Source organism: Meles meles, chromosome 7, assembly GCF_922984935.1.
Source record: "Meles meles chromosome 7, mMelMel3.1 paternal haplotype, whole genome shotgun sequence".
Classification (NCBI taxonomy): Eukaryota; Metazoa; Chordata; class Mammalia; order Carnivora; family Mustelidae; genus Meles; species Meles meles.
Genome location: NC_060072.1, coordinates 81373612 through 81398562, shown reverse-complemented (window position 1 = coordinate 81398562; position 24951 = coordinate 81373612). Strand labels below are relative to the sequence as shown.

At 35.5% G+C, this 24951-nt stretch overlaps 1 protein-coding gene across 1 annotated transcript in view; it reads left to right on the top strand.

Annotated features, from left to right (window-relative positions):
• ADAMTS20 (ADAM metallopeptidase with thrombospondin type 1 motif 20) overlaps positions 1-24951 on the top strand; it is a 202123-nt gene that overhangs the window by 176161 nt on the left and 1011 nt on the right. The window contains exon 38 of the mRNA XM_046012763.1: positions 22639-22743. Within this exon, the coding sequence (XP_045868719.1) occupies positions 22639-22743 (105 nt within the window). The remainder of the gene's footprint in view (positions 1-22638; positions 22744-24951) is intronic.

The following is a 24951-nucleotide window of genomic DNA, read 5'->3' as shown; positions in this document are numbered from 1 at the left end:
TTCTTTTGCATGTAGCTGTCCTGTTTCCCCAATACCATTTGTTGAAGAGACTGTCTTTTTTCCCATTGAGTATCCATTCCTCCTCTGTCAAAGATTAATTGAACATATAATCTTGGGTTCATTTCTGAATGAATTGGGTTTTTTGCTTTGTTCTAGTGATATATGTATTTTTTGTATCAGTACCATACTGTTATGACTCCTACAGCTTTATGATATAACTTAAAGTCTAGAATTGTGATACCTCCAGTTCTGTTTCTCTTTTTCAAGATTGCTTTGGCTATTCAAAATTTCTTTTGGTTTCATACAAATTTTAAGATTGTTTGTTCTAGTTCTGTGAAAAATACCTTTGGTATTTTTTTTTTTCCATTTTATTTTTTTTTTTCAGCGTAACAATATTCATTCTTTTTGCACAACACCCAGTGCTCCATGCAAAATGTGCCCTCCCCATTACCCACCACCTGTTCCCCCAACCTCCCACCCCTGACCCTTCAAAACCCTCAGGTTGTTTTTCAGAGTCCATAGTCTCTTATGGTTCGCCTCCCCTCCCCAATGTCCATAGCCCGCTCCCCCTCTCCCAATCATTTTGATAGGGATTGCATTAGATCTGTAGATTGCTTTGGGTAGTATATACATTTTAACAATATTTCTTTTCCCAACCCTTGAGTGTGTATTGTCTTCAGTATCTTTCATCAATGTTTATAGTTTCCAGGATTTAGGTCTTTTACCTCTTTGTTTAAGTTCATTCCTAGATATTCTATTGTTTTTTGGTATACTCATTATTGGGATTGTTTTCTTAATTTCACTTTTGCTGCTTTATTATTAGTATATGGGAATGCAACAGTTTCTGTACATTGATTTTGTATCCTATGACTTTACTGAACTCATTTACCAGTTCTAGTATATTTTGGGAGGGTATTTAGGCTTTTCTATAGTCTCATGCATCTGCAATTAATGAGAGTTTTGCTTCTTCCTTACCAATTTGGATGTCTTTTATTTCTTTTTGTTGTCTGATTGCTGGGGCGAGGACTTCTAGTACTATGTTGAGTAAAAGTGGTGAGAATGGACGTCCTTGTCGTGTTCTTGGTCTTAAGGGAAAAGCTGTTTTTTCACTGTTAAGCATAACGTTGGCTGTGGATTTTTCACATAAGGTCTTTATTATGTTGAAGTATATTCCCTCTAGACTTAATTTGCAGAGGGTTTTTTTTTTAATCATGAGTGGATGTTGTACTTTGTCAAATGCTTTTTCTGCATTTAAAATTAAAATAATCATATGGTTTTTATCCTTTCTCTTGTTGATGTATCACATTGATTATTTTATGAATATTGAGCCACCATGGCATCCCGGAAACAAATCCCACTTGATTGTGGTGGATGATTTTTTTTAACATATTGTTGGATTCAGTTTGTTAGTATTTTGTTGAGGATTTTTACATCTGTGTTTATCAGAGATATTAATCTTTTGTTCTCCGTGTGTGTGTGTGTGTGTGTGTGTGTGTGTGTGTGCATTTGGTGTCCATTTGGTTTTTGGTATCAGGGTGATACTGGCCCCATAGAATGAACTTAGAAGTTTTCCTTCCTTTTGTATTTTTTGGAACAGTTTGCGAAGAATTGGTATTAACTCTTTCAATATTTGGTAGGATTTAACTCTTAAAATATTTGGTAGAATTCACCTGTGAAGCTACCTAGTCCTGGCCTTTTGTTATGGGGGAGGTTTTTTGTTTTTAATTGATTCCATTTTATTGCCAGTAATTGGTCTATTCAAATATTCTAATTCTTCTTGCTTTAACTTCACTGGGTTATAGGTAGGAACAAAGAGACCAGCACTTGATTTTGTTGATTTTCTCTATTTTTTATTTGTTTAATCAATTTTCAGACTATTCTTTATCATTTCTTTATTTCTACTTGCTTTAGATTTAATCTGCTCTTTTTCCAATGTCTTAAGGTGGAAGGTTAGGTTATTGATATGTCTTTTTTCTCTTTTAATATAAGCATTTCCTGATTTAAATTTCCTTTTATGTATTTATTTTGCCACATCCTCTGAGTTTTGGTGTGTGGTGTGTTCATATTCATTCATCATAAAGTATTTCCCATTATCACCTGGGAGGTCTTCTTTGACTTACTGGTTCTTTGACAGTGTAGTGTTTGATTCCTACATATTTGTGAATTTCCCAGATTTCCTTCTGTTACTGAGTTCTTTCCATTGCAATTGAAAACTACACTTTGTTTTCTATATACATACTCTTAAATGCATTGAGTCTTGTCTTACGGCATAGCATATGGCTATTCTGGAAAATGTTCAATATTGCTTGGAAAGAATGTGTATTCTGTTGTTGATGAAGTATTCTATAGATGTTTGTCAGGCCCAATTGGTTTGAAGTATTGCTCAGCTTTTCCATTCCTTGTTGATCTTCTGCCTAGCTGTTCTATTCACAGAAATGTTGCAATTATTATTGAATTGTCTATTTCTCACTTTAATCTTATTGTTTCATTTTCTTTGGGTTTTATTCATCTACTTTGGAATTTTTATATATGATTATGATTATAATTGTCATAATTTCATGATATATCAATACTTTTATCATTGTAAAATGTACTTCTTTATCTGAAGTAGCATTTTTTGTTTGTTTTGAAAATCTAATTTATCTGACATTAGAATGGTCACTCACCTTATAGATAATTCATGATATATTATTTTATCCCATTTACTTTTAGCCTATTTACATCTTTGGATCTTAAGAGTATCTCCTATCGAGGGCACTTCATTGGATCTCTGCTTTTGATGAGTTGTTTAATGATATTGATATGTCTTGATTTATATTTGCCATTTTACTTTGTTTTCTATATGTCTTTTGTTGTTTTTGATCCTCCATTTCTTCTTTACTGCTTTCTTTTCTTATCAACTGAATGTTTTTGAGTATAGCATTTCAATTTCCTTAATAATTTTTCATTATATTTTTTTAATTTCATTAAATTAAGAAAGCATTTTCATTAATTCCTTTCTTAATTGCTGCTTGAGAGTTTACAACATACATCTTAACTTATCAGAATTGGTTTCAGATTTATACTACCTAATTCTAGTGAAATATCGAAACTTTACTTCTTTATGTGCTCTATTTCCTGTTCCTTTTGTGGTGTTATGTTTGTTATATAATCTACATATGTAGCAAACCCACAATACAGTTTTATAATAATTTTATGGTTTTTAGAAAATATGAGAGAAATAATGAGAAATTATGTATTTATAGGTTTTTATGTGAACTTTTACAGTTAGCATTTCTAGGTTTCTTTTCTTCCTGTGGTTTTGAGTTATTAGCTGGTGTCATTTCCTTACTCCTAAACAGCTTTGCTTCCATCTGCCTTCCATTTTTGTCATTATTATCAAATATATTACATTTCTAAACATTACAGTTCATTAATCATTTACTTATTGGCTTATACAATTGTTTTAAAATAAGTTATGGAAAGAAAGGAAAAGAAATGTGCAACTACAGCACCTTTTATAATTACCTACAAAATTACCTTTATAAATACTATTTGGTAGTTTTGTATTAATGTCTAGCATTACTTGATTTCATGAAAAAGGCTTGTATCACTATGTACTTTCCTCTCAGGACCACCTTTGCTGTGTCCCAAAGACTCTGAAAAGTTATGTTTTCATTTTCATTTGTTTCCATGAATTTTTTCAATCTTTCTTTAATTTCCTGGTTGACCCATTGGTATTACTTGATTTCAGCTTGAAGAACTTCCTTTAACATATCTTATAAAACGGGACCATTAATAAACAAATCTCTGTTTTGTTTATTTGGAAATGTCTTCATTCTTGAAAAATCGATTTGCTTATTATAAAATTCTCAACTTACAGTTTTTATTTTTCAGTACATTAAATATGTCACCCTGTTGTCTTCTAGATTCTAGATAAAAACATGGAAGTCAGCTACTTATCTTATTGGGGTTCTTATGTATGTGGTCATTTATCTCTTGATATTTTCAGATTTTCTTTGTCTTTGACTTTCATCATCTTTAGTATCACATATTTGGATGTGGATCTCTGTGTATCTGCCAAACTTAAAATCTATTGAGTTTCTTAGAAGTATAGATTAATGCATTTCACCAAATTTGGAAATTTTTCAGGTATTATTTATTTAAACATATCCTCTACTCCTTTCTCCTTTCCTTCTGGTACTCCCATTATGCATATATTGGTGCATTTAGTGGTGTACTCTTGTTTCTCTGAGGCTCTGTTCATTTTTCTTCTTTTTTCTCTCTGTTCTTCAGATTGTATCTTCATTACTGATATCTGTTCAATTCTTTCTTCTGCCTGCTCCAATCTACTGTTTGAGCCCCTCTACTGACGTTTGTCTTTTTGGTTATTGTACATTTCATCTCTGAAATTGTCCTTTTCTTCTTTTTCTAAATGTAACTGCTTTCTCTGTATTGATATTCTCTATTTGATGAGACGTTATTATCATACCTTTCTTTAAAACATGGTTTTCTTTCGCTCTTTGAACATATTTATAATAGCTGCTTTGAAGTCTTTATCTGCTCAGCCAGACATCTGAAACCTCTCACAGGCAGTTTCTAATGCCTTTTCCCCCTAAATATGAGTCATCCTTTCCAGTTTCTTTGCATATCTCAGTTTTTTTTGTTGAAAACTGGGCATTTTAGATCATGTATTTTAGTAGCTATGGACACTAAATCTCAGCCTCTCCCCACCAAAGTCTTGTTTCTTGCTTGTTTATTTATTTGCTTAGTTCCTTGGCTGGACTATTTCAGTGACATCTGTTTTCCCTGTGCAGTCTTTGATGTCACTCCATGGAGGGCACAGCTTTGGACATGTACATAGTCACTCTGATCCTCCTGGAATGATGGCGTTTTTGGCTGGGATCTCTGTCTCTTTCCCAACTCCCCATTAAGTTTTTAAGTTGGTCTGAATCTACTGATACCATGCTCAGCTCTTAGTTTCACCTAATTGCTAGATGATTGTTCTATTCTCTCAATAATATCATGGAGGAGTAAATTACTCCATGGTCTGATTCAACTAAATTTGAGCCCTTTGGCCAGGGTGGTATTACAGGTCAGTCTTTGAGGTCAGGTGAGACCTCAAAAGGAGTGCTTCTTAGCTGTCTCTTTCCTTGATTCTCTCTGTTAAATTCCAGTTTGATCACCATTTTGGTTTTTGCTCTCATTGAGTTGTCACCACTTTCCTCTTAGCTACACACCATTAAAATCTCATTTTCAATAACATCTATAGGCTTGAAATTCTCCCATGTTCTTTCTCAAATAAGCTCATATTCCTTAGAAAAGGCTATGGTATTTTTGTCCTTACATCTTGACGCTCTTCTAAGGAAGAAACATTGCACCAATTCTGTGGATCTAGGGATAGGGCCAACTTCTCAGGGTAACATTACCACTTTTTAAGCAGGATGCTGAGTCATAGCAGTAGACCCTGGGTCTTCCTGGCTTGCCCTTCTCTGCATAGAATCTCTGCCTTAGCATGATTTTGAATGGGGATGATTTGAGTCCTACATTCTTAGCCTACCATGCCTGAGGTAGATCTTCTGTTCTATGAGTAGGGACTGAGTGGCAGGGCCCCAGCCATTCTTGTTTGTAATAGAGCTTCTGTGAACTGGGTGAGATGAGAATTGCTGGTGGTTTGTCCCTCCCAAGAGAAAACCTAACCTAGTAGGGATCTGGGGAAATAGAATCTTGTATCCCCATCAAGAGTAAAACTGTCATCTTACTGAGGTAGGAGGAGAGGGCAGGGTCATGCTTCAAATGCCACAGACACTCTTTTTACCTAGATATAGATTTTTGTGAATTAATGTTTTCCATTTGTTGTATAACCTTGGGATATTTTTTCAGAGACCTTAAATGGTTGTTATATTTTATAATTTTTACCAGTTATGGATGTTTTGCTGAAGAGTGAGAGCACAGGGGTCCTCAAGTTGCCATTTCAGAACTGTTTCCTCTCTTGGCTATATTTTTAAAGGTAAGTTGGCAGGGGAGGCTTAAGTTATCATTTGCTCTTTGAAGCTGATTAGCTCTATCTCTGTCTATTCTTCCCCTTTCATATTGGTCTGTCAGATGATTGCTCTGCTTCCCAGAATGTGACTCTCTGACCCACATCTTCTATTCAATTATCTTCTTAGGACTGTCCTTATCTTGATCAACTCCGAAGTCTTAAACATTGTCTCTTCAGACATCTCTTCTAAAATCAAGGATGTGAAATCTAAACTTTTTAACATTCTCAGCAAACTTTTTAAAAAAGATTTATTTATTTATTTGAGAGAGAGAGAAGAGTGCACAAGAGGGGAAGAGGTAGATAAGGAGAGCTATGTTGAGAGCCAGACTTGGGGCTTGATCCTACAACCCAAGATCATGCCCTGAGCCAAAATCAGGAGTTCAATGTTTAACTGACTGAGCCACCCAGGCGTCCCTCTCAGCAAAATTTTTACTCATGTTTGGATTTTTTAAATAACACTTCCATTTAAATAGAGATTTAGTAGAGATTAAATAGGGAGTATTCATTCTCCAGTGATCAACCCATGTCAAGACTGATGAACTTTGTCCAGCAACCCATCCTTCCTGTAAGCTGTGCCTTCTCATCAAATACTTGATGTGATTAGAGAGAAGTAAACTGAGAATGCCACATAGAGTTGTGGAAAGTCTGATACAAGGTCTCAAAGATGCCATTACTTTGGAAAGGTTGCAAAGTTCTGGGAATCCAGTCCTTTTTATTACATGTTGAATTGAGTAAGGTCTTGTCAATGAGACCTCAACAAAATTCACAAGAGAGCTGATATTCAAGTAAATCATATACCTGTCAAGTGGAATCAAAACGTTTATCTTGTTTAACTTTACTATTGGGAAATAACAGAAAATTAATTATTATAAATAGAATATTTCTTGATGAGCATGGAATCAGAATAAGAAATGTTAGCACAATTGGGGTTTTAAAAGGTAAGAGATCTATTTCCATTAATTTCTAACTCCTTTTCTTCAGTTTCAATGTAACCCCTTTTTCCTCCCTATAATATCTTGTGAAAGATGTAAACTAGGTAACCCCACTTTATACTTAGGAGAAACAGACATTACATGTTAATAACCTACCTAAGGTCCTTGAGAAAGTCACAGAAAGAACCAGTACAGTAATAAAATATTCCTCTCTACTGATCAAGGTGAGATGCCTCCCTCACATAGGTCTCCAGATATTTCTGGAATGGAGAGTTTTATTTCCCAAGTTAGATGTTATTGGGCATAGCTAAATATGTATTGTCAATAGGAACTTTGCCCATCTATATTCATTCTCTATTCAAGCGACTGAGGTTTCTGTTACCAAAAATACAGAATGTCTAGTATTCTTAGAGATGTTCCATCAAATATATAAACCAGATCCTGTGTTAAGTTATACAACATCTGCATGAATACTCTCCAGATGTTTGATGTCACAGAAAGAACTTATTTTGTTTGGGATTCATCAAAACCACATCCTCTGTGTTAGCATATGACAGGGCACTCTGGAACATGAATGCTAAAAAGAGAATGGATACATATGGCACTCCTTAGGGAAAATAAACTTTGCCACATTGCAATATAAGATGAAGTTAAGGAGTGTGATGTGACTTTAGAATACATACATCAAAAGTGAAGTAAAGTAAAAAGTTTGGTACTTTTCAAAGAGCCACAAAAATTTGACAATAAAATGTAACATGTATCTCTTCAGCTGTTTTGTGATTAAAACTGATCACATAACAGCAAGAGAAATAACCACATTTAGCCAATGTCAATAGATCATGGCCAGCATTATTTTGAATATTCAGAGCCAGTTAAATGTTTTGAACATGTATTTTTTTACTATAAGAATGTAGAGTTTGATATATATCCATAAGGTTTACCTTTTTTATTATATTGTTTAGATGATCCCTCTCCTTATTTTTCCCTGCTTGATCTGTCTTGTTACTAAAAGTAGTATATTAAAAATTCCTATTGGGGGTTTCTGCCTATGTCTACTTGCATCTCCTATGGTTTTGCTTCATAAAACTTGCTGTGTTATTCAATTCATAATGTTTATATGTTATTTCTTCATTGTAAATTATGGTTTCTAGTACTTATTTGTCATGTTTTCCTGATTTAAGACTTGAATTCTACTTTGTCTCTTAGGATTGCTGCCCCTCTTCTTTGTTTATGTTCATTTTCCTTGCATATTTTCTTGCTTATCCTTTTAATTTTAGCCTTTATGAATCACTTTTAGTGTGTCTCTTACATGTAACATGTTGTTGGGTTTTATTTAGAAGGGAATTGAAAGATTTATTCTTTAAATAAAATGTTACACCCATTCACATTTAAAAAATTTTTGTAACATACAGAAAAAATTGCCTTTTTTAGTATACAGTTCTAACATATGTACAGATTTTTTTTAATTTTATTTTTTTATATTTAATTTTTTGTGTGGAATTCCAGTTTTTCTCATTCTTTTTTATAATATATAATGTATTATTTGTCCCATGTTATAGGTCTGTGAGTCATCAGGTTTACACATTTCATCACACTCACCATACCCTCCCCAAAGTCCGTAACCTACGGACCCTATCCCTACCCCCCACCCCACCAAGCAACCCTCAATTTGTTTAATGAGGTTAAGAGTATTTTATGGTTTGTCTCCCTCCAATCCCATCTTGTTTCATTTTTTTTCCTTCCCTATCCCCTATAGTCCCCCATACTGTCTCTCAAATTCCTCATATCAGAAAGATCATATGATAATTGTCTCTCTGATTGACTTTATTTGCTCAGCATAATACCCTTTAGTTCCACCCACATTGTTGCAAATGGCAAGATTTCATTTTTTATGGCTGCACAGTATTCAATTACAAAAGTATTCAATTTTATGGCTGCATAGTTTTCAATTACATAGTATATATATATATATATATATATATATATATATATATATATCTCATATCTTCTTTATCCATTCATCTGTTGATGGACATCTAGGTTCTTTCATATATGGCTATTGTGGACATTGCTGCTACAAACATGCAGTTACAAGTGCCCTTTTGGATCACTACATTTGTACCTTTAGGGTAAATACCCAGTCGTGCAATTGCTGGGTCATAGGGTAGCTCTATTTTCAACTTTTTGAGGCAACTCCATGCTGTTTTCCAGGTGGCTGCACCACCTTGCTTTCCTACCAACAATGTAGGAGGGTTCCCCTTTCTCCACATATTCTCCAACACCTCTTGTTTCCTGACTTATTAACATTAGCCATTCTGACTAGTGTGAGTTGATAATCTCACTGTGGTTTTGATTTGTATTTCCGTGATGGTGAGTGATGTGGAGCACATTCTCATGTGTCTGTTGGCCATCTGGATGTCTTCTTTGCAGAAATGTCTGTTCATGTCATCTGCCCATTTCTTGATTGGATCATTTGTTTGGGTGTTGAGTTTGGGTTGATCATTTGTTTGGGTGTTGAGTTTGATAAGTTCTTTATGGATTTTGGATACTAGCCCTTTATCTGATACATTGTTTGCAAATATCCTCTCCCATTCTGTCAGTTGTTTGGTTTTGTTGACTGTTTCCTTTGCTGTGCAAAAGCTTTTGATCTTGATGAAGTCCCAGTAGTTCATTGTTGCCCTTGCTTCCCTTGCCTTTGGCGATGTTCCTAGGAAGAAGTTGCTGAGGCTGAGGTCGAAGAGGTTGCTGCCTGTGTTCTCCTCAAGGATTTGGATGGGATCCTTTCTCACATTGAGGTCCTTCATCCATTTCGAGTCTGTTTCCATGTGTGGTGTAAGGAAATGGTTCAGTTTCATTTTTCTGCATGTGGCTGTCCAATTTTCCCAACATCATTGGTTGAAGAGACTGTCTTTTTTCCATCAGACATTCTTTCCTGCTTTGTCAAAGATTAGTTGACTGTAGTGTTGAGGGTCCAATTCTGGGTCTCTCTATTCTGTTCCATTGAACTATGTGTCTGTTTTTGTGCCAGTACCATACTGTCTTGATGATGACAGCTTTGTAATAGAGCTTGAAGTCTGGACTTGTGATGCCACCAACTTTGACTTTCTATTTCAACATTCCTCTGGCTATTCGAGGTCTTTTCTGGTTCCATATAAATTTTAGGATTATTTGTTCCATTTCTTTGAAAATAGTTGATGGCATTTTGATAGGGATTGCATTAAACGTGTAAATTGCTTTAGGTAGCACAGACATTTTCATAATATATGTTTTTCCAATCCATGAGCATGGAATTTTTTTCCATTTCTTTGTGTCTTCCTCCATTTCTTTCATGAGGACTTTATAGTTTTCTGAGTACAGATGATTTGCCTCTTTGGTTACATTTATTCCTAGATATCTTATGGTTTGGGGTACAATTGTATATGGAATCAATTCCTTAATTTCTCTTTCTTTTGTCTTGTTGTTGGTGTATTGAAATGCAACTGATTTCTGTGCCTTTATTTTATAACCTGATGATTTACTCAATTCCTGTACAAGTTCTAGCAGATTTGGAGTGAAGTTTTTCATATCACCTGTAAGGAGTGAGAGTTTGATGACTTCTTTGCCAATTTGGATGCCTTTTATTTCTTTTTGTTGTCTGATTGCTGAGGCTAGGACTTCTAGTACTATGTTGAATTGCAGTGGTGATAGTGGACATCCCTGCAGTGTTCTTGACCTTAGGGGAAAAGATCTCAGATTTTCCCCCTTGAGAATGATATTTGCTGTGGGTTTTTCATAGAAGGCTTTGATGATATTGAGGTTTGTACCCTCTGTCCCTACACTGTGAAGAGTTTTGATCAAGAAAGGATCCTGTACTTTGTCAAATGCTTTTTCAGCATGTATTGGGAGTATCATATAGTTCTTGTTCTTTCTTTTATTAACGTATTTTATCACATTGATTGATTTGTTGCAAATCAAACCTTGCAGCCCAGGAATAAATCCTACTTGGTCACGGTGAATAGTCCTTTTAATGTGCTGTTGGATCCTATTGGCTAGTATTTTGGTGAGAATTTTTGCATCTGTGTTCATCAAATATATTGGTCTGTAATTCTTCTTTTTTAAAATTTTTTATTTATTTCTTATTTTTTTATAATTCTTTTTGATGGGGTCTTTGTCTGGTTTGGGGATCAAGGTAATGCTGGCCCCATAAAATGAGTTTGGAAGTCCTCCTTCTATTTCTATTTTTTGGAACAGTTTCAGGAGAATAGGAATTAATTCTTCTTTAAATGTTTGGTAGAATTTCCCTGGGAAGACATCTGACCCTGGGCTCTTGTTTATTGGGAAATTTTTGATGACTGCTTCCATCTCCTTACTGGTTATGAGTCTGTTCAGGTTTTTCTATCTCTTCCTGGTTCAGTTGTGGTAGTTTATACGTCTCTAAGAATGCATCCATTTCTTTCAGATTGTCAAATTTGCTGCCATATAGTTGCTCATAGTATGTTCTTATAATTGTTTGTATTTCTTTGTTGTTCATTGTGACTCTCCTCTTTCATTCATGATGTTAGTAATTTGGGACATTTTTCTTTTCTTTTTGTTAAGTCTGGCCAGGGGTTAATCATTCTTATTAATTCTTTCAAAGAACCAGCTCCTAGTTTCGTTGAATTGTTCTGCTGTTCTTTTGGTTTCTATTTCATTGATTTCTGCTCTGATCTTTATAATTTCTCTTCTCTTGCTGGGTTTAGGTTTTCTTTGCTGTTCTTTCTCCAGCTCCTTTAGGTGTAGGGTTAGTTTGTATACTTGAGACCTTTCTTGTTTCTTCAGAAAGTCTTGTATTACTATATACTTTCCTCTCAAGTCACATTTGCTGCATCTCAAAGTTTTTGAATAGTTCTGTTTTCATTTTAATTTGATTCCATGATTTTTTTTCAATTCTTCTTTAATTTCCTGATTGAACTGAAAAGAACTTCCTTCTTAGAAGAATGCTCTTTAGCCTCCATGTATTTGAGTTCTTTCCAACTTTCCTCTTGTGATTGAGTTCTAATTTCAAAGCATTGTGGCCTGAAAATATGCAGGTAATGATCCCAATCTTTCAGTACTGGTTGCGACCTGATTTGTGACCCAGGATGTGATCTATTCTGGAGAATGTTTCATGTGCACTAGAGAAGAATGTGTATTCTGTTGCTTTGGGATGGAATGTTCTGAACATATCTGTGATGTCCATCTGGTCCAGTGTGTCATTTAAAGCCTTTATTTCCTTGTTGATGTTTTGCTTGGATGATCTGCCCATTTCAGTGAGAGGAGTGTTAAAGTCCCCTACTATTGTTGTACTATTGTCAATGTGTTTCTTTGATCTTGCTATTAATTGGTTTATATAGTTGGCTGTTGCTATGTTAGGGACATAGATATTTAAAATTGTTAAATCTTCCTGTTGGACGGCCCCTTTGAGTATGATATAGTGCCTTCCTCATCTCTTATTATATTTTTTTGCTTAAAATCTAATTTATCTGATATGAGGATTGCCACCCCAGCTTTCTTTTGATGTCCATTAACATGCTATATTTTTTTCCACCCCCTCACTTTAAATCTGGATGTGGCTTTGGGTCTAAAATGAGTTTCTTGTAGACCACATATTGATTTTTGTTGTTGTTGTTGTTGTTGCTGTTTGTTTGTTTGTTTGTTTATCCATTCTGATAACTTGTGTCTTTTGATTGGGGCATTTAGCCCATTTACATTCAGGGTAACTATTGAGAGATATGAATTTAGTACCATTGTATTGCCTGTAAGGTGACTGTTACTGTATATTGTCTCTGTTCCTTTCTGGTCTACTACTTTTAGGCTCTCTCTTTGCCTACAGGTCCCCTTTCAATATTTCCTGTAGGGCTGGTTTGGTGTTTGCAAATTATTTTAGTTTTTGTTTGTCCTGGAAACTTTTTATCTCTCCTTCTATTTTCAGTGAAAGCCTAGGTGGATATAGTATTCTTGGTTGCATATTATTCTTGTTTAATGCTCTGAATATATCATGCCAGTCCTTTCTGGCCTGCCACGTCTCTGTTGATAGGTCTGCTGCCAATCTAATATTTCTACCACTGTATGTTACAGACTTCTTGCCCCAAGTGGCTTTCAGGATTTTCTCTTTGTTACTGAGACTTGTAATTTTACTATTAGATCATGGGGTGTGGACCTATTCTTATTGATTTTGAGGGGAATTCTCTGTGCCTCCTGGATTTTGATGCTTGTTCCCTTCACCAAATTAGGGAAATTCTCTACAATAATTTGCTCCAATATACTTTCTGCCCCTTTCTCTTTTTCTTCTTCTGCGATCCCAATTAGTCTAATATTATTTCATCTTATGGTATCACTTATCTCTTGAATTCTCCCCTTGTGGTCTAGTAGTTGCTTGTCTCTCTTTTGCTCAGCTTCTTTATTCTCCATCATTTGGTCTTCTATATCACTAATTCTCTCTTCTCCCTCATTTATCATAGCAGTAAGAGCCTCCATTTTTTATTACACCTCATTAATAGCTTTTCTAATTTCAGCTTGTTTCAATTTTAGTTCTTTTGTTTCTCCAGAAAGGGATTTTATTTCTCCAGAAAGGGATTCTCTAATATCTTTCATGGATTTTTTTGAGCCCAGCTAGCACCTTGATAATCGTCATTCTGAACCCTAGTTGTAAGATATTAATAATGTCCATATTGATTAGGTCCCCAGCTGTTGGTACTGCCTCTTTTTCTTTTTCTTTCTTTCTTTTTTTTTTTTTTTTTTTGATGAGATTTCCACCTTTCCACTTTATCCAAATAAGAATAGGTGAATGAGAGAACAAAATACTAAAAGGGTAGCAATGACCCCAGCAAAATATGTACTAACCAAATCAGAAGATACCCGAAAGTAGGGAGAGACTAAGAGGGAAGGGGGGGGAATATATATATATATATATATATATATATATATATATATATATATATATTAGACTGGTGAATAAAACAGAGCCACACACTTGATTTTGGGTGTATTTCAGTCTGTTAGAAGAAACCCAAAATTTTAAAGAAAGAAAAACTTATATAGATACAAGAATAAGGGTAAACACGAGGAAGGGATGAAATATGACTGCAATGAAAATTTAAAAAGATTCTAAAAAAGGAATTGATAAGGTGGTTAAAAAAAGGAAAGAATGTGATCAGGCTGGGGATTAGAACAAAGCCATGTGCTAGATTTAGAGTATACTTTGATCTATTAGAAGAAATTGTATCCCAAAATTTTAAAGAAAAATAAAAACCTATATGTATACAAAAAAATAAGGTTAAATACAATGAAGGGATAAAATATGACTATAACAATGAAAATTTAAAAAGATTTTTTAAAAGGTATTGATAAGATAATCAAAAAAAGTTAAAGTAGGAGAGGAAAATTTTTAAAAAATAGAATAAAAAAATAAAATTTAAAAAATTCAACTTTAAAAAACTAAAGGATCATGGAAAGAAGCCATGAGGTCTATGTCTTGATTTCCCCTAAGTCTGGAATTCTGTACTTCTCATTGATTGGTGAACTTGGTCTTGGCTGAATGGTCTTGCTGATCTTCTGGAGGGGCCAGGGCTCCTCCCCCACAGTAATTCTCAAATGTCTTTGCCTGAGGCAGAACTATACTGCCCTTGCAGGGGCCCCGCTATGTAATCTGCTTGGTTTTGGTCTCTGGAACTTTTGTTCCCTGAATGCTTTCTGTACAGTTTTGGAGGACAGGAATGAAAATGGAGGCCTTCCACTCTCTGACCCATAGGAGCCAAGAGTTTGGGGACCCCATTCCTTAGTACACCCTCAGAGAGAATCAGTCAATCCCTCCCATCTCCCTGGTCCCCGGCCGCACTCCGAGCTCACCTGGCTTGTGACCTAGTGTTTCTATCTCTCATGCCTAGCCCCATTTGGAGCCTCCATACTCAGTTGATTCCTGCAGTGTGCTCCTGCACTGCTCCTCCCAGAGGAGAAAAGTGAGTCTCCCCAGATCTGCTGCTTGTTGGGTTCCTACCTGAAGAGCAGTGGCCTGACTGTGACTTGGATCATGGTTTAATTTTACCCCGACCTAAAAGCCCTCTGCTCCATCTCTGCAGCTGGCTTCCCTGCTCCAAAACCTGGGAGCTCTGCCACACTCAGGCACCCTTGGTCTTTTTGTGATCCTGCAGATTCTGAGACCACACTGTCCCCGTGAGGGCTCCACCACCCACTTAGACTCTGGAGAGAGGTCCCTCAAGGGAGCCAACTTCTAAAAGTTAAGATTTTGTGCTCCACTTATCTCTCACTTGCCAGGAGCTGGCCACTCCCTCCATGGTCTATCTTCCCAAATGTTGCTTTGGATGTATTTCTTGGCATGTCCTACCTTCCAGAAAGTGGTCAACTTTCTGTTTGTAGAATTGCTGCTCTTCTTCTCCTCTCTTTTGTTGAGTTTGTAGCTGTTCAGAATGGTTTGACAATTATCCAGCTGAACTCCTGGGACCTGATGATATTTAGGTCTCCTACTCCTCCACCATCTTGCTTTTCTCCTGTACAGATTCATTTTATCATCATCATAATTAGCCTATAGCATGGTTCCCTCATATGCCCTTCATGGAGTGAGTTTCTCCTTTGGACCTACCTCCTGGTAAACATTGATCAAGATCTTCTCTGTGCTATAGTTTTGTCTTTTCTGAAATGTCATACAAATGTCATATAAATGGAATCATGCAGTATATAACCTTTGAAGATTGGCTTTCTTCACTCAACATAACACCTTTGAGATTCATTCATCTGTGTTGTTTCAGATATCAGCAATTTGTTTCTTTTTTATTGCTGAGAAAATTACTCCATTATACAGATGTTGTACAGTTGTCTTATAGTTTTTCCATTCATTCATTGGAAGAATATGGGTTGATTAAAGTTTGGGAGTTTATGAACAGACCTGATATGCACATTTGTGTACACGTATTCATGTGAACATACATTTTAATTTTTCTGGGATAAATATGCTATGAATGGGATTGTAGGGTCACATATATGTTTAACTTATAAGAAACTACCAAACCGTTTTATAGAGTGAAGATATGTAAGTTCTAGTGGCTTTGTATTCCCACTAGTGAAGATTTAAGTTCCAGTCTTTGCTTCCCTGTTTGCACTTAGGATTGTCAAGTTTTCTGTCTCCCCTCCCCATGTTCTGTGAAATTTTACTGTGGCTTTAATTTGATTTCCCTAATGGTTAAAGATGTTAAATATCTTTCATGTGCTTATTGGTCATCTGCATATCCATTTTGATGTAGCATTTTAGAGTCTTTTGCTCATTTTAAATATTGGATTGTTCATTTCCTACTGTTTAATTTTGAGAGTTCTTTACATATTCTGTATACAAGTCTTTTGTTATATATGACATTTGTAAATATTTTTTTCCTGGTATGAACTGTATCTTTTTGTTAAGTATCTTTCACACAGCAAAAATCTTAAGTTTTAATGACACAAAATATATTATTTTTTTCCTATATGACTTGTGCAATTAGTTTCATACTGAAAAACTCTTTGACTAATTCCAAGTTACAAAGATTTTCTCCTATGTTTCCTTCAAAAATCTGTATAGTTTTATAGTTGTACACTTAGACCTATGATTGATTTTGAATTAATTTTGTGTGAAGTTTGATGGTTTTTACATGTAGACATCCAATTGTCCGAAAACCATTTGTTGAAAAGACTGTATTTTCTCCATTTAATTAACTTTCTACCTTTGTAAAAAACCAAGTGGACTTATTAATATAGGTCTATTTCTGAACTGTTCTGTTCCATTGATCTACCTCCCTCTCACAGCAGTATCTTGGTTATGATGGCTTTTTAATAAGCACTAAAATAAGGTAGTGTGTGTGAGTCCTACATGTTTTTTCTTTTTAAAAATTGTTTAAACTATTTTAATTTCTTTGTCTTTTAATATAAATTTTAGAATCAGTTCTCTAGAGTTATAAAAATTCCCAATGGCATTCTTATTAGAATTACCTTGCATTACAATTATACCCAAAACCATAAGATACCTAGGAATAAACCTAACCAAAGAGGAAAATCATCTGTACTCAGAAAACTATAAAGTCCTCATGAAAGAAATGGAGGAAGACACAAAGAAATGAAAAATATTCCATGCTCATGGATTGGAAAAACATATATTATGAAAATGTCTGTGCTACCTAAAGCAATCTACACATTTAATTCAATCCCTATCAAAATGCCATCAACTATTTTCAAAGAAATGGAACAAATAATCCTAAAATTTATATGGAACCAGAAAAGACCTCGAATAGCCAGAGGAATGTTGAAATAGAAAGCCAAAATTGGTGGCATCACAAGTCCAGACTTCAAGCTCTATTACAAAGCTGTCATCATCAAGACAGTATGGTACTGGCACAAAAGCAGACACATAGATCAATGGAACAGAATAGAGTGCCTAGAAATGGACCCTCAACTCTACGGTCAACTAATCTTTGACAAAGCAGGAAAGAATGTCCAATGGAAAAAAGACAGTCTCTTCAACAAATGGTGTTGGGAAGATTGGACAGCCACATGCAGAAAAATGAAACTGGACCATTTCCTTACACCACACACAAAAACAGATGCCAAATGGATGAAAGACCTCAATGTGAGACAGGAATCCATCCAAATCCTTGAGGAGAACACAGGCAGCAACCTCTTCGACCTCAGCCTCAGCAAATTCTTCCTAGGAACATCACCGAAGGCAAGGGAAGCAAGGGCAACAATGTACTATTGGGACTTCATCAAGATCAAAAGCTTTTGCACAGCAAAGGAAACAGTTAACAAAACCAAAAGACAACTGACAGAATGGGAGAGGATATTTGCAAACAATGTATCAGATAAAGGGCTAGTATCCAAAATCTATAAAGAACTGATCAAACTTAACACCCAAAGAACAAACAATCCAGTCAAGAAATGGGCAGATGACATGAACAGACATTTCTGCAAAGAAGACATCCAGATGGCCAACAGACACATGAGAAAGTGCTCCACATCACTTGGCATTAGGGAAATACAAATCAAAACCACAATGAGATACCACTTCATGCCAGTCAGAATGGCTAAAATTAACAAGTCAGGAAATGACAGATGCTGGCAAGGATGTGGAGAAAGGGGAACCCTCCTACACCGTTGGTGGGAATGCAAGCTGGAAAACAGCATGGAGGTTCCTCAAAAAGTTGAAAATAGAGCTAAGACCCAGCAATCGCACTACTGGGTATTTACCCTAAAGATACAAATGTAGTGATCTGAAGGGAATGTGCACCCAAATGTTTATAGCAGCAATGTCCACAATAACCAAACTATAGAAAGAACCTAGATGTCCATCAATAGATGAATGGATAAAGAAGATGTGGTATACATATGCAGTGGAATACTATGCAGCTGTCAAAAGAAATGAAATCTTGTCATTTGCAATGACATGGATGAAACTAGAGGGTATTACGCTGAGCAAAATAAGTTTATCAGAGAAAGACAATTATCATATGATCTCCCTGATGTGAGGAATTTGAAAGGCAAAGTGCGGGGTTTGGGGAGTAGGGAAGGGAAAAAAGAAACAAGATGGGATTGGGAGGGAGACAAACCATAAGAGACTCTTAATCTCACAAAACAAACTGAGAGTTGCCGGGGGGAGGGGGGAAGGGAGAGGGTGGTTGGGTTATGGACACTAGGGAGGGTATGTGTTATGGTACATACTGTGAAGTGTGTAAACCTGGTGATTCACAGATCTGTACCCCTGGGGCTAATAATACATTATATGTTAATAAAAAATTAAAAATTGAAAGAAAAAGAATTGCATTAGATTATAGATCCCATTCATAATAATATATGTACAACATATTTTAACATTATAAAAGCATGATGGTGTAATGAGCAACCATGAACCAATCGGTCAATAAGAGAAGTAGAACATTGAAACTTGTATCTACCACTATGTTTCTTCTTTTATACCCATAAGTACTTTTTTTCTTTAATTCAGTTAATAAGTCAAGGACAGATATTCCAATTTATTGAATTATTGGATCTTTGGGTCACCTTCCACTTGTGATTTTTCTCTTAGAATTTTACTCCTTATGTTTGTCTAATCTAAAAAAATGTTGCGAGTAGAAGAGGTGGTAAACCTCATCTACTTTTTTAAAAAGCAAAGTTTTAGCTGCTATATTGAACTAATTTTAAGTTAAAGATTAGGTTTAAGGAGGTTTGCATTTTAATCTTAAATAAAATATGGAACTAAAATAATTTATTCTATCATTTATTACTTCTGAATTTCCCTAGGAACATACCAGTACATTTTTTATGTTATAAATATGTCCTATAATTCTCTACAGTTCATTACATGTATTTATGTACATATGTTATTTTACTTATTTTTCTCCAGTTTCAGTGAAATACAATTATCATATAACATTGCATTAGTGTAAAGTGTTCAAGACAATGATTTGATTATGTATACATTGCAAAATGATCACCATAGGATGCTTAATCAACATCCATCACCTCACATAGTTATGAAATCTTTCTCGTGGGATAAGAGCTTTTAAGAACTCTCTCTTAACAACTTTCAAATATACAGTGCAGTACTGTTAACTATAATCACCAGGCTGTACATTAATTTCCCAGAATTTATCTCATAACTGGAATTTTGTATCTTTTGACCATGGGTGAGGACCTATTTCCCCGAACCTTCTGGCAACTACCAATCTGTTCTTCATTTAAAAGATTTAGAAATCAGCGATGCCTGGGTGGCTCAGTGGGTTAAGGCCTCTGCCTTCGGCTAGGATTTTGATCCCAAGTTCCTGGGATCAAGCCCCGCATGGGGCTCTCTGCTCCGCAGGGAGCCTGCATCCTCCTCTCTCTCTCTCTCTCTCTGCCTGCCTCTCTGCCTGCCTGTGATCTCTGTCTGTCAAATGGATAAATAGAATCTTAAAAAAAAAAAAAAAAAGATTTAGAAATCAGAGGGGGAGATAAACCAAGAGAGACTGTGGACTCTGAGAACAAACTGAGGGTTTTGGGGGTGGGGGGTGGGGTGAGCCTGGTGGTGGGTATTAAGGAGGGCACATATTGCATGGAGCACTGGGTGTGGTGCATAAACAATGAATTTTGGAACACTGAAAAAAAATAAAATTAAAAAAAAAAAAAGATTTAAAGTGAGATATGTCTTGGTACCACCACAGTACTTGACACTATGCAGTGGAATTTTGAATGAGTAAGTGTAATGTATTGTTACATTATCAATACTATCTCAAATTTCAGATGAATTGTTTTACCATTTCTTGGAGATTGTATTATGTTGCTTTTTTAAAAACATTTTTAAAAATATTTATTTATTTGACAGAGATCACAAGTAGGCAGAGAGGCAGGCGGCGGGGCGGGGGTAGGGGGGAGCAGGCTCCCCACTGAGCAGAGAGCCCGATGCGGGGCTCAAATGTTGCTTTTTAAGGAGGTCTAAGGATGTAAGTAAAGCTCATGAAAGTTTGTCTGCAGAAATGGAGCCATAGGTATTTCTAGTCCACCAATTTTGTTAATGACAACCTAGACAGTTGGATTTTTTTCCTTTCACTTTCAGTGTATGTACATTTGAATGCTTCCAAGCAACCTTGAGTATTGCTTGAGTGAAAGTGTAGAATGTTATGTTGTGAAAACACTCTACGGGGGTATTCAGTAAGTGTCTAGTTATAGGAAACCTACATCACAGAATATATTTCTATTTTAAAGAAATTTTATTTGTTGAGAAGCCTACTTAATGAGCTAATGTAGGATGAAGATATTCAATGCAAAACTTGTATCAGGTTGATTATCAAGTATTAGAGAAGTAGTTAGAATTATTTTTCAAGTATTTACCAATATAAATACCATTGTTTCTAGTGTTAATGTTATTCATTATCATGATGTATGAAAGGTTTAGATGTGTATTTTTGTATTTATGTGTATGTAATATGAAAATTTAATATTTGTAAGGCTGTACTTAATTCATTCAAAAACACTTTCTGGACTTTGAAAATACAGCAATGAAACATCTAGGTCATATTCTAAATTTATAATTAAGTGATGTATGTAATAAGAAATTTTTATTTGGAATTTATCTAAACATTATTTCTCTTACAGGAAAAATTCTTCATATATTAAAATTATATGATAAATGTATTATAAATGTATCTGAATTTATTTTGATTTTAATTAAGAAATAATATTTGATATAAATATATAAATATAAATATAAATATATATATAAATATAAATAATAATATTTGAAATCTATTTCACTTTTGCTTTCATGACTAGGTAATATTTTCTTTCACATAATATAATGTAATCCTTTATATTTTGTCACAGTCTTGCTCAAGATTCATGAAGCTTAGGCTATGGGATATAGTGATGTGATCCAAGATTATCACTCTGAATCTATGTATGTTTGAACATTGGCAATAGGCTTAATTAGTATTTGTTAATTATTTTTTCAGTGTGTAATTCTGTACTGCAAGATCATATAAATCTATCAGAATTTTACCTATTTTAGTCACACATTTTCTCAATTAACAGACATTTAAAGTTTAATTTTTAACAGGGGTAGTCTGAAATATTTTGACATGAAAATGGTTCTTGTGTCTTAAAAAGAATTAGATCATAAAGCCACTAGGGGGCTCACACACTGTGTGTAAATCATGCGGTATCACACATCCCACATACACTTCTGCGTACTTTAAAAAGAATGCAATAGCTGGGACAATAAATGATACATTCTGTAGTTTTGTGTGTGGGGCTAAGAAGTAATATTTTTATGGTAACAGAGAAGGTCACATTGACAGGAGACTCTAGAAAATACATTAAACAGGGGAATTGTTATCAGGGAAGTGAACAAGAAGGGGTCAAAAATAGAAATTGGAGAAATGTTAAGTTTGGTGTTAGTCCCTATGAGCACCCCTTCTGTTAAGACTTGCCTACTGCTCTAGGAACACTAACTGTAGCCGGTCAAGCCTAGAGTCCTAGGGTTAGACGGATTTATTTTTGTACAAATCACATTATATGATATTGATTCAGGTATCTCATATTGAGAAGACATATTTGTAATAAATTTTTTAAAAAAATTAGCTGGTCCATTTCCTTTAGAGTAAAGTTGTATCAATATTCTTTCATTTTGGGCATCTGGAGGCTCAGTCAGCTAAGCATCTGACTCTTGATTTTGGAACAGGTCATGATCTCAGGGTCAGGAGATTGAGCCCTTCCTCCTGCTCTGCCCTGGGCATGGAGCCTGCTTAAGATTTTCTCTCCCTCTCCCTCTGCCACTCTCTGTGCGCACTCTCTCTCCCTCTCTCAAGAAAAAATATTTTTTTTCATTTTTTAAAGGAAGACCCTTGAAAACCAATTTGGGACCTTTCTTTTTTTCTTTTTTTCTTTTTTTTTTTTAAGATTATATGTATTTATTTGACAGAGATCACAAGCAAGCAGAGAAGCAGGCAGAGAGAGAGAGAGAGGGAAGCAGGCTCCCCTCTGAGCTGAGAGCCCGATGCGGGGCTCGATTCCAGGACTCTGAGATCATGACCTGAGCCGAAGGCAGAGGCTTTAACCCACCGAGCCACCAGGACCCCTGGACCTTTCTTATATAATTCAAATTCAGGTGTTTCTTTTGAGCATTCTTAAATGTTTTATGAATTTCATCTGTTTTGTTTTGTTTTGTTTACAATCTAGGGACAGTTCAGCATTAACTTGGCAGGAACTGGAATGAAGATATCCAGCACAGCAAAGTGGCTTGCTCAGGGGAGTTATGCCTCTGTCATCATACACAGATCACAAGTAAGTCCTGCTGGACCAGAATGCTTGTTTGAAATACTTCTGTGCTGTGAGCTAGAACTAAAGGTCCTTTACTTTAACTTTAGAGTTATAAAGTTAATGCCTTATGAGTTACTGCATAGATGAGGCATATTACATATAATGGGGCATAATAGTAATCTACGAAATCATGAAACCAGGGTCATTTTGATTAATGTACATATGTGGCCTTATTTGCATATAAACTCATGTATTGGTTACCAATATTTGAACCAGAAATATCAAATACTAGGGCATATAGATTCTATGTAGCTCCAGTTTGGAGCTAATAACTTGAAATGCATGTACTTCAAGAAGAGGTGGTGCTGTTAGCTGTATTTTAATTATTAAAGATTTGTCGGTTTTACTGTTTCAAAGTGAGGAGTCGGTTTTTGGTTTATTTATCTCACTGCCTTGATTTAGCAATGGGGGTGGCCGTGTTTCATTTGGCATATATTCTTTATAGTTTCAATAAAAATCAGGACTAGCTTTATGGTTGTATGTGTATTTTCCTCTGCCTTTACACAGATAACATCGTACTGGGCTCTTACAGGTAGGACACATATAATTCTGGTCGTAGAGGGTACTGGCACATAAGTCTCATGAGACGGCTCCTGTTACTCGCAGGGACCATGTCTCAGATCGCTTGACTCTGTCTCTAGTAAATCAGGATCTCCTTTCTGAGTGTTCTCACCTATGTTGCTCATCAGTCAGTGCCATCCATGGCCCCTGTCCCTTCTGTTTTAGGGTTTTTCTTTCTTTGGATAAAAGTGACTTGTTTTTTTATACTTGTATCAATATTATTTGTAATGAAATTCAATTTTCTGATATTCATGGACTAAAACATTCTATTTCTGAAGACTACAAAACCAAGTTTTAATTAATGAAGCATTTACATTTTTTTTTATTATTTCTGTCATTTGGGTAAGAAGTCAGCTTTTAGAACAAACAGCTATTTTTAAACTCTTGGCATATAAGACCTAATCCCTTTTGGTAGAAGAATGGGAATAAGTTAATTAAAGTATATTCCGAGCAGGTCTCTGTGTAAAAGAGAAATATTTGGGGCTCCTGAGTGGCTCAGTGGGTTAAGCCTCTGCCTTTGGCTCAGGTCATGATCTCAGGGTCCTGAGATGGAGCCCCGCAACGGGCTCTCTGCTCAGCAGGCTCTCTGCTGAGCAGAGAGCCTGCTTCCCCCTCTCTCTCTGCCTGCCTCTCTGCCTACTTGTGATCTGTCAATTAAAAAAATAAAATAAAAAAAAAGAAATATTTTCACCTTATTTATCCAGCTTTTCTATATTTTTTGGTTAATTGTAAAGAGGTCACCAGTAGATATGAATATTTAGCATAATCTCCTTTTACTTCTATTTAACTTCCATTCTAAAGGTTAATTAGTTATTTAATCTACTGAGAATGTCTACCTTGATCAAAAATATTGCACACGAAATATTTCCTGAAACCCGTGGCCTCGTATGAAGCTATGACTGGTGGAATCCAGGTTTACATATGTAAATGCAAGCTTCTTTTCATTTGCCAGGACATTTAATCAAGATTCGGTTTTTACTTAAGCAAACTGGGAATAGGAATATACATAAATGGGAATTTTTGCTGCTATTCCCTTCTTCTTTCTTTACTTAGATTCTGGAGAGCTAAGAAAAATTTCTGAAAGAAAAGGCAACTTCAAAAGCCCCTAATCTCAAAACACTCCTTATCCCAAATGTTCTAGGAACTCAGTTTCCTTCTCTGCCCGCCCTCTTTAGATTAAAATCAAAACAAATAAGTGAAACCATATGATACTTGACTCTCTCTAACAAATGACATGGAGGACATTGGGAGATAGAGAGGAGAAGGAAGTTGAGGGAAATTGGAAGGGGAGGCGAACCATAAGAGACTATGGACTCTGAAAAACAACCTGAGGGTTTTGAAGGGGCGGGGGTGGGAGGTTGGGGGAACCAGGTGGTGGGTAGTAGGGAGGGCACGTATTGCATGGAGCACTGGGTGTTGTGCAAAAACAATGAATACTGTTTTGCTGAAAAAATAAATTAATTAAAAAAAAAATCAAAACAAACCCCCCCAAAACAAACAAACAAACAAAAACCCCTTACTTTCTTCAGAAACTCATATAGGAGCTCAAACTGTTTTTGCTTCATCCTATCAAACTGTATTCAGTCTTTTGACTTTTGGACCAAGGATGGA